Source organism: Pristiophorus japonicus, chromosome 5 (assembly GCF_044704955.1).
Source record: "Pristiophorus japonicus isolate sPriJap1 chromosome 5, sPriJap1.hap1, whole genome shotgun sequence".
NCBI classification, from domain to species: domain Eukaryota; kingdom Metazoa; phylum Chordata; class Chondrichthyes; family Pristiophoridae; genus Pristiophorus; species Pristiophorus japonicus.
In genome coordinates, this window is record NC_091981.1 from 161385578 (window position 1) to 161402935 (window position 17358).

The following is a 17358-nucleotide window of genomic DNA, read 5'->3' on the forward strand; positions in this document are numbered from 1 at the left end:
TGTTGGAGTTGTCCATGAAGGTCCTGACGTTCCAGGTCCCGAACTTCATGCTAAAGGAGTGGAAGATGCCTGTGCGTGAGTTCTTTTAACGTGGGGTGGCTGTTACACACTGGCTACCACACGGACTTAGCTGAACAAGCTCTTGGTCCAGTGGCAAGGGGGTCCAAGACGACTGGAGACCAGGCACTGTTGTGTGAGCCTAGTTGCCTACGGCGAGATGTTAGCCGTAAGCTCGGCGCTGAGTAGCGCCCATTGGTGAGGTGGTAGGTGATCCAAGGTTTGGTTGGGGGCAGGCATTGGGAAGGTTAGAGGTCTATTTTATGGGGTGGAGGTCAGGGTGTTTAGAGTGGAAGGAGGAGAGGTCAGGTGATCACAGCCATTGTGCTCATCATGTGCTGGAGGAGAAGAGGCCAGTTTGTCGCTGGAGGAGGAGGGATCCGAACGCCGCTGGAGGAGGAGAGGCCTGATCACCGCTGGAGGAGGAGAAGCCTGATTGCCGCTAGAGGGAAGAGGTTCATTCGCCACAGGAGAGGAGGAGGCTCAATCGCCGCTGGTTGGAGGGTCCGATCGTCACCGCCAATGGGTCGTCGCCGATGGGTGGAGGCTCGGAGAGAAGACTCGGAGAGAATGCTTGCACATGAGGTAGGCCCAAACTTGTTTTGTAGCTGGTCGCAGCTGAGAGATGGGAGATGGGCAGTGGATCCTTGTAACACTTGTAACACGGTTTAGGGGTAGGTAGGGTGTTTTGAGAATTAGGATTAGGTTCGGGGGGGGGGGTGGGGGGGAGATTTGGGGGAGAGAGAGGTGGGAGATGGTCAGCTGGAAGTCTGTTCTGGGAGAGTTCCCTAGGGAGCTGCTGCCCATCCGCCATCTTGAGTAGATGTACCCATGTTAACTATTTGTGTGCATTTAATATTTGTTGTTACATATTTTCTACTTGTGCATGCTTACGGATATTTATACTGTGCTTCATTAACTATTAGTAATCAGGTACGGGATCATATTGGTTATGTTACTGGATACGTAATTCAGAGGCCTGGACTAATGATCCAGAGATGTGAGTACAAATCCTGCCACGGCAGCCTTGGAATTTAAACTCCGTTAGTTCAATAAATCTGGAATAAAAAACTAGTATTGATAATGGTGACCATAAAATGATCAGATTGTCGTAAAAACCCACCTGGTTCACTAATGTCCTTTAGGGAAGGAAATCTGACGTCCTTGCCTGGTCTGGCCTATATGTGACTCCAGACCCACAGCAATGTGGTTGATTCTTAACTGCCCTCTGAAATGGCCTAGCAAGCCACTCAGTTGTACAAAATCGCTATGAAAAACAATAATAAGAATAAAACTGGGTGGACCACCCGGCATTGACCTAGGTACCGGCTACGTACACAACAATGGTACACCCAGCCCTAGTCCTCCTCACTACCTTGTGCCAAAATTGGGAGAACTGTTCCACAGACTAGTCAAGCAACAGCCTGACATAGTCATACTCAAAGAATTATACCTTACAGCCAATGTCCCAGTCTTCTCCATCAACATCCCTGGGTATGTCCTGTCGCACTGGCAGGACAGAACCACCAGATGTGGCAGCACAGTGGTATACAGTCGGGAGGGAATGGCCCTGGGAGTCCTCAGCATTGACTCCTGACCCCATGAAGTCTCATGAAGGGTCCTGGCGAATCAAATAACTAGGGCTGTAGAGAGGGCTTTAAACTAATTAGTGGGGCGGCGGGGGTGGGGATTCAGCTGAGCGAAAATTTAAAAAGTCAAATAATAGGAGAAGGCAATAGATCAGGGTAACGCTGGGGGAAATAAAAACCAGAGCATGCCAGAAAGGGTCAGAGTGTATAAACATAAAGGTGAATCAGAAAGTGGGGTCAAAGCAGGAAAAAATAGTAAAAAAACAAATTTAAAAGCTCTTTATCTGAATGTACGAAACATTCGTAACAAAATAGATGAGTTGACGGCACAAATAGATTACAAATGGGTATGATCTAATAGACATTACAGAGACCTGGTTCCAAGGTGACCAGGACTGGGAACTAAATATTATGGGGTATTTGACAATTCGGAAGGACAGACAGAAAGGAAAAGGAGGTTGGGTTGCACTGTTAATAAAGGATGGGATCAGTGCGTTAGTGAGAAACGATATTGGTTCAGAGGATCAAAATGTTGAATCAGTTTGGGTGGAGATAAGGAATAATAGGAAAAAAATCGCTGGTGGGTACAGTCTATAGGCCCCCTAACAGTAACTACACTGTTGGACGGAATATAAATCAAGAAATAATGGAGGCTTGTAATAAAGGAACGGCAATAATCAAGGGCGATTTCAATCTTCATATTAATTGGACAAAGCAAATTGACCAGGGCAGCCTTGAGGAAGAGTTCATAGAGTGTATCTGGGATAGTTTCCTTGAAACATTACGTTGCGGAACCAACCAGGGAGCAGGCTATCTTAGATCTGGTACTGTGTAATGAGACAGGTTTAATAAATGATCTCGTAGTAAAGAATCCTCTAGGAATAAGTGACCATAACATGGTTGAATTTCAAATTCAGTTGCAGGGCGAGAAAGTTGGTTCTCAAACCAGGGTCCGAAGCTGAAACAAGGGAGACTACAAAGGTATGAGGGCAGAGTTGGCTAAAGTGGACTGGGAAAATAGATTAATGTATGGGACGGTTGATGAGCAGTGGCAGACATTTAAGGAGATATTCCATAACTCGCAACATAAATATATCCCAATGAGAAGGAAAGATTGTAAGAGAAGGAATAACCATCTGTGGCTAACTAAGGAAATAAGAGAGGGTAGCAAATTGAAAACAAGGGCATACAATGAGGCCAAGACTAGTGGGAGGCCAGAGGATTGGGAAGCTTTTAAATGCCAGCAAAGAATGACTAAAAAAAATGATAAAGAGAGGAAAGATAGATTATGAAAGTAAACTAGCACGAAATATAAAAACAGATAGTAAGAGTTTCTACAGGTACATAGAAACATAGAAAATAGATGCAGGAGTAGGCCATTCGGCCCTTCGAGCCTGCACCACCATTCAATAAGATCATGGCTGATCATTCCCTCAGTACCCCTTTCCTGCTTTCTCTCCATATCCCTTGATCCCTTTAGCCAAATCTAACTCCCTCTTGAATATATCCAATGAACTGGCATCAACAACTCTCTGCGGTAGGGAATTCCACAGGTTAACAACTCTCTGAGTGAAGATGTTTCTCCTCATCTCGGTCCTAAATGGCTTACCCCTTATCCTTAGACTATGACCCCTGGTTCTGGACTTCCCCAACATTGGGAACGTTCTTCCTGCATCTAACCTGTCCAGTCCCGTCAGAATTCTTTATGTTTCTATGAGATCCCCCCTCATCCTTCTAAACTCCAGTGAATGCAGGCCCAGTCGATCCAGTCTCTCCTCATATGTCAGTCCTGCCATCCCGGGAATCAGTCTGGTGAACCTTCGCTGCACTCCCTCAATAGCAAGAACGTCCTTCCTCAGATTAGGAGACCAAAACTGAATACAATATTCCAGGTGAGGCCTCACTAAGGCCCTAAACAACTGCAGTAAAACCTCCTTGCTCCTAAATTCAATTCCCCTGGCTATGAAGGCCAACATACCATTTGCCTTCTTCACCGCCTGCTGTACCTGCATGTCACCTTTCAATGACTGATGCACCATGATACCCAGGTCTCGTTGCACCTCCCCTATTCTTAATCTGCCGCCATTCAGATAATATACTGCCTTTATGTTTTGCCCCCAAAGTGGATAACCTCACATTTATCCACATTATACTTCATCTGCCATGCGTTTTCCCACTCATCTAACCTGTCCAAGTCACCCTGCAGCCTTTTAGCGTCCTCCTCACAGCTCACACCGCCTCCCAGCTTAGTGTCATCTGAAAACTTGGAGATATTACACTCAATTCCCTCATCCAAATCATTAATGTATATTGTAAATAGCTGGGGTCCCAGCACTGAGCCCTGCGGCACTCCACTAGTCACTGCCTGCCATTCTGAAAAGGACCCGTTTATCCCAACTCTCTGCTTCCTGTCTGCCAACCAGTTCTCTATCCACGTCAATACATTACCCCCAATATCATGTGCTTTAATTTTGCACACCAATCTTTTGTGTGGGTCCTTGTCAAAAGCCTTTTGAAAGTCCAAATACACAACAATCCACTGGTTCTCCCTTGTCCACTCTATTACATCCTCAAAAAATTCTAGAAGATTTGTCAAGCAGGATTTCCCTTTCATAAATCCATGCTGATTTGGACCGATCCCATCACTGCTTTCCAAATGTGCTGCTATTTCATCTTTAATAATTGATTCCAACATTTTCCCCACTACTGATGTCAGGCTAACCGGTCTATAAATACCCGTTTTCTCGCTCCCTCCTTTCTTAAAAAGGAAAAGAGTGGCTAAAATAAATGTTGGTCCCCTAGATGATGAAACTGTGGAATTAATAATGGGGAACAGGGAAATGGCAGAGACGTTGAACAAATATTTTGTATCGGTCTTCACGGTAGAAGACACTAAAACAACATCATCATCATCATCATTGTTATGTTCAGAATAACTCCACAAGACTGTATGCTGTAAGCTCAAACTGTTGTGACCTTGGTCTCTTTAATGTAACTCCAGAGTGAAGAAGTAGGATGGCAGACAACCTTTTATACTTGCTTGCACAAGGTGTGCAGGTGACCCTTGGGTCTCCAGCAGGTACGCCCCCTGGTGGCATGTCTTACACTATTACAAAGTTTACATACATAACATCACTCCCCCCCCCCCCCCCAAAGTTTTAGATGCAAGTTATTTACAAGTTGAGGCGATCAGGGGCTCTTCGTTCCCGGGTTGATCGCCTGAGTTGAAGTCCTGGTATGGGTGAGTTGATCGGATCATTGCTGCACTGCAGCACGGCTGGTCTGATCGGACTGTCGGGCATGATGTGTTCATCCTCGTGATTGACAGCGAGGTCGATTGCTGGTTGGGTGTGTGTTGGTGGATCAATGATGGTAATGTCCTCTTCAAACGGTTCTTGGTTGTCAGTGAATCACAGATTGGTCTGATCCAAATGCTTTCTGCACGTTTGTCCATTCAGAAGTTTGACAACAAACACTCTATTCCCCTCCTTGGCTAAAACAGTGCCAGCAACCCATTTGGGCCATGACCATAATTAAGAACAAATACAGGGTCATTAACCTCAATGTCACGCGCTACAACCGCGCGATCTGGGTACATGTCAAGCCAGTGTCGTTGGGTTTCTAAATGATCATTGAGATCCCGGTGGACTAAGGAGAGTCTGGTTTTGAGTGCTCTCTTCATTAACAATTCTGCCACGGGAACCCCGGTAAGCGAGTGGGGTCACGTGCGGTAGCTGAGCAGAATCCGAGATAACCGGGTCTGCAGGGAACCGTCCGTCACACGTTTCAAGCTCTGCTTGATAGTTTGGACTGCCCGTTCCGCTTGACCGTTGGATGCGGGCTTAAATGGGTATTATAGAAAATGCAATTAATCCTAGATCTAAAATGTGGGTGAAAGGGAAGTTTGTATTTGACAATAATTTTCCATAAAGTTTAAAATGACCCCTATTTGATTACTTATATATTCAAAACATGTCTTTTGGATCCCTGTGAGGACAATGATGAAATCATGCTATAAGACCAAACTGTCAAATACAAGGATCAAAATGATTCCTGCAAAAGTGATCAATGTTAAGCTGAGTAATTATGATAAACAAACTGATCACAGATTAGCATTTGGACTAAAAGAATACAGAAGTTTGTTATCAATCACATGACTCATACATGACTCCCCTCATATACTGCTAGGTAAATCTAGCCAAGTCAGGGAAATCAAATCATGAACAGAAACACTATTGTAAATACAGTAAATTGTTAGCAAATCTTGAAGGCAACATTTGAATTATTTATTCTGGCTCGAAAAAACTGCAGTTCAATTTCTACATATTTTGACATAATATTTATATTTCTTGTTTTCTAGGCTACAGTTCATCACTGTACCCCTTTAAACTACTACAACTCTTCACTGGTGGCACATTTAACATAAATTACAACAAGAAGCATCAACCTATTAAATTTGTTGTACCATCATCCACCAAGAAGGTAAAGAATATTACAGCATTTATATTTAACTGTGGAGATATGTGACAGACCTAGGTATGGGCCAAATGACTTATTTCTCTGCTGTAATATTCTATAGTTCTATGTTGGTTCATTTCAGTTCTCTATTTCTTGTATGAATCTATGTATTGGAGTTTCCTCCAAAAAAACTATGGGGAATACGAAAAATTTAACTCTGGTCTTTGGGGACAACAGCATGTGGGATTGGCAAATAGAAAACAACGTGTTAGATGATAGTCTTTTCTCTATTGTAGTATTGATATACATTTTAACTGTTGTGATTTACCTCTGCAGCTATGCTTTTTTCTAGGTCTCTCTTTACTTCTCTGATCATCCTTTTCAAGAAACAATTACATAGAATGTACAGCACAAAACAGGCCATCTGGCCCAACTGGTTCATGCCGGTGTTTATGCTCCACAGCCTCCTCTCACCCTACTTCATCTAATCCTATCAATATAACCTTCTATTCCTTTCTCCCTCATGTATTTATCTAGCTTCCCATTAAATGCATCTATGCTATTCACCTGAACTACTCCTTGTGGTAGCGAGTTCCACATTCTAACCACTCTCTGGGTAAAGAAGTTTCTCCTGAAATCCCTATTAGATTTATTAGTGGCTATCTTATATTTATGGCCCTTAGTTTTGGTCGCTCCCACAAGTGGAAATGTCAACTCTACATCTACCCTATCAAGCCCTTTCATAACCTTAAAGTCCTCTATTAGTTCACCCTCAGTCTTTTTTTTCCTATAGAAAAGACCCCTAGCCTGTCCAACCTTTCCTGATAGGTATAACCTCTCAGTTCTGGTATCATCCTTATAAAATGTTTTTGCAGCCTCGTCAATGCTTATTAAAATATGACGACCAGAACTGCACACAGTACTCCAAGGGCCCGAACTTGGTGAAAGCCAAGGCTCGCCCAAAGGACTGCCGAGAGACTTGACGGTACTTTGCCAGGAAGATTCCTCTAAATGATATGGCAGTACCGCCCGGTGGCAAAATAACGGCTTACGCCATGAATCTGGGCGGCAGTGGGCGGGAACTCCCAATCTCGGCGGCAAATGCGATCCTCACCAAAGTGTCACCGAAGACTGAGTCGGGCCCAGGGATGGGGGAGCGCATAAGAATAAAATTTTTCACCAAAAAAAAACATCTGTGACCCCATAGACATAAGTTGCTGGAAAAAAAATAATTAAAAGAAGTTCACTAACCTTTTTTTGCAGGTCTTCTTACTTACCGTTGAGGTTAGACCTGCCTTCACGCAGTGGTCCTTCCCCCTGCTGCTGCCAACTCCCACCCGCACCAAACTGGCAGCTCGGCGGGCGGGAGGTCACTTACGCGACTTGCGCACCAGCGGCCGTCAGTGGGCGGTTCCTAGCGGTACTCCCCTCCTGGCGGCGGGAGACCTTCATGAAAATCGCACCGAGGGGAGACCGCCCAAAAATCTTGGCGGCAGTGGGCGGTAAGGCCACCAAGTTCAGGCCTCTAGTGTAATCTAACCAAGGTTTGTTAAAGTTGTAACACAATTTCTCTGCTTTTCAATTCTATCCCTTGAGAAATTAACCTCATGCTTGTTTGCATTTGTATTAATCTGTGTGGCTTACTTTTAGTGATTTGTGTACCTGTGCCCCTGGATCCTTTTGCTCATCCACCACATTTAGACTCTTACTTTTCCAAGGCGTATATAGCCTCCTTCCTCCTACCACAATGCACCACCTCAGATCTATCTATGTTGAATTTCATTTGCCATTACACACTCATTCTGCAAGTTTATTAATGTATTTTATTTTTCTGCAGTCTTCCTCAGTTTAACTATTCCCTCAAATTTGGTGTTCTCTGCAAATTTTGAAATTGCACTTCTGATTCCGAGTCTAAATCGTTTATGTAAATGGTGAACAACGGTAGTCTCAGCACTGATCCTTGTGGAATACCACTTCCCACCTTTTGCCCATCTGAATAACTACCCTTAACCCCTGCTCTGTTTTCTCTAGCCAGCTTGCTGAAAAATAAATCTTGCATTTATATTGCAACTTAAAGGGTTGACGGTGGATAGGCAATGGCAAACATTTAAAGATCACATGGATGAACTTCATCAATTGTACATCCTTGTCTGGAGTAAAAATAAAATGGTGAAGGTGGCTCAACCGTGGCTAACAAGGGAAATTAAGGATGGCATTAAATCCAAGGAAGAGGCATATAAATTGGCCAGAAAAAGCAGCAACCCTGAGGACTGGGAGAATTTTGTAATACAGCAAAGGAGGACAAAGGGTTTAATTAGGAGGGGGAAATAGAGTATGAGAGGAAGCTTGCTAGGAACATAAAAACTGACTGCAAAAGCTTCTATAGATATGTGAAGAGAAAAAGATTAGTGAAAACAAAGATAGGTCCCTTGCAGTCAGATTCAGGTGAATTTATAATGGGGAACAAAGAAATGGCGGACCAGTTAAACAAGTACTTTGGTTCTGTTTTCACAAAGGAAGACACAAATAACCTTCCGGAAATACTAGGGGACTGAGGGTCTAGTGAGAAGGAGGAACTGAAGGTTATTCTTATAAAGCAAGAAATTATGTTAGGGAAATCAATGGGATTGAAGGCCGATAAATCCCCGGGGCCTGATAGTCTGCATCCCAGAGTACTTAAGGAAGTGTCCCTAGAAATAGTGGATGCATTGGTGATCATTTTCCAACAGTCTATCGACTCTGGATCAGTTCCTGTGAACTGGAGGGTAGCTAATGTAACACCACTGTTTAAAAAAGGAGGGAGAGAGAAAACGGGTAATTATAGACTGATTAGCCTGACATCGGTAGTGGGAAAAATGTTGGAATCAACTATTAAAGATGAAATAGTAGCGCATTTTGAGTTGGACAGGATCGGTCCAACTCAAAATGGATTTATGAAAGGGAAATCATACTTAACAAATCTTCTGGAATTTTTTGAGGATGCAACTAGTGGAGAGGACAAGGGAGAATCAGTGGATGTGGTTTATTTGGAATTTCAAAAGGCTTTTGACAAGGTCCCACACAAGAGATTGGTGTGCAAAATCAAAGCACATGGTATTGGGGGTAATGTACTGACATTGATAGAGAACTGGTTGGCAGACAGGAAGCAGAGAGCTGGGATAAACGGGTCCTTTTCAGAATGGCAGGCAGCGACTAGTGGGGTGCTGCATGACTCAGTGCTGGGACCCCAGCTATTTACAATATATATCAATGATTTAGATGAAGGAATTGAGTGTGATATCTCCAAGTTTGCAGATGACACTAGGCTAGGGGGGCGGTGTGAGCTGTGTGGAGGATGCTAAGAGGCTGCAGGGTGACTTGGACAGGTTAGGTGAGTGGGCCAATGCATGGCAGATGCAGTATAATGTGGATAAATGTGAGGTTATCCACTTTGGGGGCAAAAACACGAAGGCAGAATATTATCTGAATGGCGGCAGATTAGGAAAGGGGAGGTGCAACGAGACCTGGGTGTCATGGTTCATCTTTCACTGAAAGTTGGCATGCAGGAAAAGCAGGCGGTGAAGAAGGCAAATGGTATGTTGGCCTTCATAGCTCGGGGATTTGAGTATTGGAGCAGGGAGGTTTTACTGCAGTCGTACAGGGCCTTGGTGAGGCCTCACCTGGAATATTGTCTTCAGGTTTGGTCTCCTAATCTGAGGAAGGTTGTTCTTGCTATTGAGGGAGTGCAGCGAAGGTTCACCAGACTGATTCCTGGGATGGCAGGACTGACATATGAGGAGAGACTGGATCAACTGGGCCTTTATACACTGGAGTTTAGAAGGATGAGAGGGGATCTCATAGAAACATACAAGATTTTGACGGAACTGGACAGGTTAGATGCGGGAAGAATGTTCCCGATGGTGGGGACGTCCAGAACCAGGGCACACAGTCATGGGATAAGGGGTAGGCCATTTAGGACAGAGATGAGAAGAAACTTCTTCACTCAGAGAGTTGTTAACCTGTGGAATTCCCTACCGCAGAGAGTTGTTGATGCCAGTTCATTGGGTATATTCAAGAGGGAGTTAGATATGGCTCTTATGGCTAAAGGGATCAAGGGGTATGGAGAGAAAGTAGGAAAGGGGTACTGAGGAATGATCAACCATGATCTTATTGAATGGTGGTGCAGGCTTGAAGGGCTGAATGGCCTACTCCTGCACCTATTTTCTATGTTTCTATCTTTCACAGCCTCATGATGTCCCAAAGCACTTTATAGCTTGTTATTGCTTTGTTATAGCCACAAACAGCAATGAGATAATGACCAGATAATCTGTTTTTAGTGATGTTGGTTGAGGGATAAATATTGGTCAGGACTTTCCTGTTCTCCTTTGAAATAGTGCCATAGGATCTTTTACGTCCACTTGAGACGGCAGACAGGGCTGATCCGAAAGAGGGCATCTGCAACAGTGCAGCACTCCCTCAGTACTGCAGTAGAGTGCAGCAGCTTTTAACTTGTTATTTCATGATCTTATATTTATCCCAGTGAGGCCCTTCCCCTTCCTACCTGCAGGATTTTTAGAGATCTTTTTTCCACTTTATTTTACTTTTAATTTGTTTTGTTAATCTATGTCGGGTCACTTTTGGTGGCTCTGAGCTTGCTGGTCTTGCATTTTCAGTATTATTCTGTTAAAGTCAGCAAAGGTACAGCTCCGCACTCAGTCCCTCATAAGATTTGTGAGGCCCATAAACTCATTGTGGCAGGGGCGGGGGGGCAGGGGCGGGTAATAGCAGGTTGTCCAATGTTCCCTCTAATTTTTATTTTAGGTGCGCAGTCCCTTTAAATTAGCTGCACCGTATCCTTTCCAGCGTTACAGCTAGTGAGCGGCCTGCGCAGGATCTCCCAATCGCTGCATAGCCGCGCAGCTTAGGAGGAACATTGGTCCCATCCTCTTTTGATGCTTCCTCAATCTCCATTGCTCTTTACTGTTTTTCGTCATCAAGATTGCGAGCAGGGGAATGCCATGCTGCTCCATGGTGTCCTTTATTATGGGTTGGAGTTGGAAATATGCTGGTGACCAGAGTGTCCCTCACTCTCACATTTTGAAGTGCAGCTCAGTAACTCCTCAAAGCAAAATAAAATCTAAAATATGCAGGCAAACCTGAGATATGGACAACAGTTGTCGGGCAATAAGCACTTTTAAATGGAGGCAGATCTATTCATGACAACATTTCCCCTCTTTAATCTGGAATACTGTGTACAGTTCTGGGCAGCACACCTTAGAAAGGATATTTTGGCCTCGGAAGGAGTGCAGCTCAGATTCACCAGAATGCTATCAGGGCTTCGAGGGTTAAATTTTTTTTTTCTGCTGGTGGGGGAATCTAGGACAAAAGCAATGGATGCTAGCTCAATTAAAAATGTTAAATCTTAGATCAATAGATTTTTGCCAGCCAAGGATATTAAGGGATATGAAGCTGTGGCAGGTAAATGGAGAAAGGATATAGATCAGCCATGGCAGAACAGGCTCGAGGGGCTGAATGGCCCACTCCTCTTCCTATGTTCCTCTGTTGCTATGTCCTATGCAAATTGCACTAATGGGAATAGTGTTCTATCTCATTTAATTGCATGTACTGGCGAAGAGATGGGCAGAGTAAATGGCCCTTCTCACCTGGACTGGAAATTTCATAAGAATTAAAGTGGGCATAAAGTCTTTGGAAACTGGTCCCACCTCAAAATTCAAACCTCAAAATCGAGATGCACCCGCATTACGGCCCTGTTTCGCCCAAAAGAGTGTAGATCTTCAGTGCCCGAGACCTGAGCATGATGTAGACAATGACAAAATAAACAATTTGGGTTGCCTGTCGTAAAAATTACAAAGAAAAATGGTTTCAAAATTAGGTTAATCTTTTAAGTATTTTAAAAATAAGCATGTCATTTATGCAATGGTCCCTGGAATTTCTTTAGCGCCCCGTGGCCCCTTTAACGGGCTGCACGGCCCATTCAAAATAACGCATGGTTTTTGCATTGAAAAGCCGGCTGCACGGGATCCCTGGAATGATGCACGGCTGCATGGCCATGCAGCTTAAAGGGAACATTACATTTATGATAATGATATGTTCCCACATAACATGAGTAATTTTCAACTTTCACGGGGGCATGAAATTGGCGATAACGGATCAGCCACTCGTTATACACTCCATCCGAGGAAAATTGGGGTGTCTACTGCATCTGCTACCAGTTTTACTGCCTCTGCTGAAGTTTAAAATTAGTCACAATCTTTCTTGTTAATCTCCAATACTTAGTATTATAAATAATAATAAGAGAACTTGGAGCAGCTGGAGAAATGTTATGCAATTGATTAGCTAGTTTTGTTTTATTTTGGTACAGCAATGACGTTGCAGCGGTCAAAGGCTGATTGTTAAACTCCCACATTGGTACCAAATCATAATGAACAATTAAACATTTCAGCAAAGACGTGAGCTGGGCTAAGATCTAATCATTAATGTCTCTTGATACTATTAAGTTCAGAATAGTCCATGAGACTGTGTTGTAGGCTCAAACCATTGTGACCTTGGTCTCTTTAATATAACTCCAAAGTGAGGCAGCAGCATGGTGGACTGCCTTTTGTACCTGCTTGCTCCAGGGTGCACAGGTGACCCATGGGTCTCCACAGGTGTGCCCCCTAGTGGCAAGTCTTACACATAGGTGAGGTTTGTATACATAACATCACTTCCCCCCCTATGTACAAGTTATTTACAAGTTGAGGCGATCTGGCGCTCTGCGTTCCCGGGTCAATCGCCTGAGTTGAAGTCCTGGCATGGGTGAGTTGGTCGGATCATTGCTGCCGGCAGCGCGACTGGTCTGATCGGGCATGGTGGGTTCATCCTCGTGGTTGACAGCGAGGTCGATTGCTGGTTGGGTGTATGTTGGTGGATCATTGATGGTAAGGTCTTCTTCAAACTGTTCTTGGTTGTCAGTGAATCGCAGTTTGGTCTGATTTTCTGCACGTCTCCCCATTCAACAATTTAACAACAAACACTCTATTCCCCTCCTTGGCTAAGACAGAGCCAGCAATTCATTTGGGACTGTCACCGTAATTTAGAACAAGCACACCGGATCATTAATCTCAATGTCACACGATACAGCTGCGTGATCGTGGTACATGTTTTGCCGGTGCCGCCGGGTTTCTACGTGATCATTGAGATCCGGGTGGACTAAAAAGAGCCTGGTTTTGAGTGCTCTCTTCATTAACAATTCTGCAGGGAGAACCCCAGTGAGTGAGTGGGGGCGCGTCTGGTAGCTGAACAGGACCAGAGATAACCGGGTCTGCAGGGAGCCGTCCGTTACGCATTTCAAGCTCTGCTTGATGGTTTGGACTGCCCGTTCCGTTTGACCATTGGATGCGGGCTTAAATGGGGCAGACCTGACATGCTTAATGCCATTGCGGGTCATGAACTCGTTGAATTCCGAGCTGGTGAAACATGGTCCATTGTCACTAACAAGGACGTCGGGCAAACCATGGGTGGCGAACATGGCCCTGAGGCTTTCAATGGTGGCAGTGGACGTACATGATATTATTATCCTTTCAATCCATTTAGACTAAGCGTTCACTGCTACTAGAAACATCTTACCCAAAAAGCGCCAGCAAAGTCTACGTGGATCCTGGACCACGGTTTGGAGGGCCACGACCACAGGCTCAGTGGGGCCTCCCAGGGTGCATTGCTCAACTATGAGCAAGTGTTACATTGGTGTACGCATGACTCCAATTCGGAGTCAATGCTGGGCCACCAAACGTGCGACCTGGCGATAGCCTTCATCATGACTATTCCTGGGTGAGTACTGTGTACGTCGCGTATAAACGTTTTCCTACCTTTTTTTGGTAAAACCACACGATTCCCCCATAGGAGACAATCCGATTTGATGGAGAATTCATCCTTATGTCAGTGAAATGGCTTAATTTCTTCTTGCATTTCCCCCGGAACCACCGACCAGCTCCCATTGAGGATGCAGCTTTTTACTAGTGATAGCACAGGGTCTTGGTTAGTCCAGGTCCTGATCTGGCGAGCTGTGACGTGTGACCCCTCGCTCTCAAAAGCATCCATTACAAGAAGCCATTTTCACCCCGGTGGTGGGCAATGCTAGCCGACAGAGGGCGTCAGAGCAGTTCTCAGTGCCTGGTCTGTGGCGGATTACATAGTCATATGTAGACAATGTAAGTGCCCATCTTTGGATGCGGGATGAAGCATTGGTGTTGATACCTTTTCTTTCTGAGAGCAGTGTCGTAAGCGGTTTGTGATCAGTTTCGAGCTCGAACCGGAAACCAAATAGATATTGGTGCATTTTCTTAACCCCGTATACACATGCCAATGCTTCTTTCTCAACCATACTGTAGGCTCTTTCAGCCTTGGATAAACTTCTGGACGCAAATGCAACCGGTTGCAGTTTGCCTGATGCATTTGCTTGCTGTAACACAACCGACCCCGTACGACAACAAGTTAGTACTAAAAGTTTACATGGGTCATACAATGAGTAACTTGTTGGAGCATAGCAGGTCTCTGGCCTTATTAAAGGCTGTCTCTTGAGATTTACCCCAAACCCAGTTGTCATCCTTGCGTAGCAATAAATGCAAGGGTTCCAGCAAAGTGCTCAACCCCGGTAGAAAGTTACCAAAATAGTTGAGGAGTCCCAGGAACGAACGCAGCTCCGTCACATTCTGTGGTCTGGGTACATTCTTGATGGCCTCAATCTTGGAGTCCGTGGGTCTGATGCCATCTGCCGCAATTTTTCTCCCCAGAAATTCGACCTCTGGCACCAGGAAAACACACTTGGAGCGTTTCAGCCTGAGTTCCACTCTGTCCAGTCACTTTAGAACCTCTTCCAGGTTGTGGAAGTGTTCGGTGGTGTTGCGACCGGTGATCAAGATGTCGTCTTGGAACACCACGGTGCATGGAACCGATTTCAGCAGACTCTCCATGTTCTTCTGGAAGATGGCCACAGCCGAGCAAATCCCAAAGGGGCATCTGTGGTATATGAACAGTCCTTTGTGCGTGTTGATGCACGTCAGTTTCTTTGACGGTTCAGCCAGCTCCTGTGTCATGTAAGCAGAGGTTAGGTCTAGCTTAGTGAACGACTTTCCCCCTGCTAGCATTGCGAATAAGTCCTCCGTTTTGGGTAGTGGGTACTGGTCCTGTAACAAGACTCGGTTGATCGTTACCTTGTAGTCCCCGCAGATTCTGACCGTCCCATCGCTCTTTAGCACCGGCACAATTGGACTGGCCCACTCATTAAACTCGACTAGCGATATGATTCCCTCTCATTGAAGTCTGTCCAGCTCGATCTCAACTTTCTCTCGCATTATATATGGGACTGCTCGAGCCTTGTGATGAACGGGCTGTGCCCCAGGAACAAGATTGATCTGCACCTTGGCGCCTGTGAAGTTGCCGAAGCCTGGCTCGAATAACGCCAGGAATTTGTTTAGCACCTGGACGCATGGGACGTCATCCACTGAAGACAGTGCTTTGATGTCACCCCAGTTCCATCGGATCTTTCCTAGCCAGCTTCTGCTGAACAGCTTTGGACCATCGCCTGGTACAATCCATAGTGGTAAATCATGCACCATTCCATCATACGATACTTTCACTGCCGCACTGCTGATAACAGGTATGAGTTCTTTGGTGTAAGTGCGCAGCGTTGCGTGAATCGGGCTCAGTTTTGGCCTCTGTGCCTTGTTGCCCCACAGTTTCTCAAAAGCCTTCTGGCTCATGATTGATTGACTCGCCCCCGTGTCCAATTCCATGGAGACTGGAATGCCGTTAAGTTTAACTTTTAACATTATCAGACGGCTTTTGGTGGTGAAGCTGTGTACACCATACACTTCCTCTTCATCCTCAGGTTGAGTTGCCTCTCCTGCTCGTTCAGCATGATCCGTGCTGGATCGGTCGTTCTCTGTTGACTCTGCCACGTGGTGAGTCAGAGGTCGCTTGCACATTCGCTGGAGGTGTCCTTGCACACATAGTGCTTGAATCGACATTGATGGGCTCTATGACTGCCTCCGCAGCACCAGCATGGTGTTAATGGATTCGCATTCGCGCTCCACAACGGCCTCTGAGTCACACTAGGCCTGGCCTCTGCAGTTGTGTGGGCCCTACCATGTACAGTTCTGCCTGCTGAAGGCATTATTTTATGCACAGTACTTGCCGGTAAGCTTCAGTGCTGTGAAGATACCTGTTTCGTGTTGTTGCTCGCGGATATGAAAGCCTGGGCTATCATGATGGCCTTGCTCAGATCTAAGGATTCGGCAGACAACAGTTTGCGAAGAATGACCTTTTGGCCGATTCCAAACACAAAAAAGTCCTGGAACATTTCCTCCAAAGATCCTGCAAATTTGCACTGTCCCTCAAGGCGTCTTAGATCAGCGACATAGCTCGCCACGTTCTGGCCCTCGGAGCGATGGTGCGTGTAAAAGTGATACATGACCATTAAGATGCTCTCCCTCGGCTGGAGGTGTTCCCGAGCCAGTGTACACAGCTCTGTGTAAGTCTTGTCCGTTGGTTTGTCTGGTGCTAGCAGATTTTTGAGGAGGCCATATATCGAAGACCCACATACGGTGAGGAGAATCACCCTGCGCTTGAGCGCCGTCTCAGCCTTGTCCAGCTCCTTGGCCACGAAGTACTGGTCAAGACGCTCAACGAAGGCTTCCCAATCGTCACCCTCAACAAATCTCTCAAGAATATCAATGGCAGCAATTTCCGCGTGAAAGTTCGTGATCTGTAACTCGTCGCCAGTTGTTAAGTTCAGAATAACTCCACGAGACTGTGTTGTAAGCTCAAACCATTGTGCCCTTGGTCTCTTTAATATAACTCCAAAGTGAGGCAGCAGCATGGTGGACTGCCTTTTATACCTGCTTGCTCCAGGGTGCACAGGTGACCTACAGGTCTCCCACCAGTGTGCCCCCTAGTGGCAAGTCTTACACATAGGTGAGGTTTGCATACATAACAGATACAATAGATTTTAGTTCTACAGTTCACAATAATTACACAAGATTTAACTTTTGGATCTTCACAGAGCTGACCAATTAAATAAATGCTTCATAAAAAGTATTCTAGATATTCCTTGGGCTAAAGATTGGAGAGCACTAAAAACCTGCCAGTTCCACCGTGGGCCGAGTTAACAGCTGCCAAAATTAATGCCACTGGCAGCACTGGGCTATTGGTGCTAGTTGCTAATTAACATTAGCCCAGCGCGAAACTTACCAAGCAAGGTTGTTTTCGGGATGGTAGT

General features: G+C 45.3%; 1 protein-coding gene across 1 annotated transcript in view; it reads left to right on the forward strand.

The window, feature by feature from the left end:
• The window catches only part of LOC139264118 (uncharacterized), a 416942-nt gene that overhangs the window by 327966 nt on the left and 71618 nt on the right, over positions 1-17358 (forward strand). The window contains exon 10 of the mRNA XM_070880210.1: positions 6007-6128. Within this exon, the coding sequence (XP_070736311.1) occupies positions 6007-6128 (122 nt within the window). The remainder of the gene's footprint in view (positions 1-6006; positions 6129-17358) is intronic.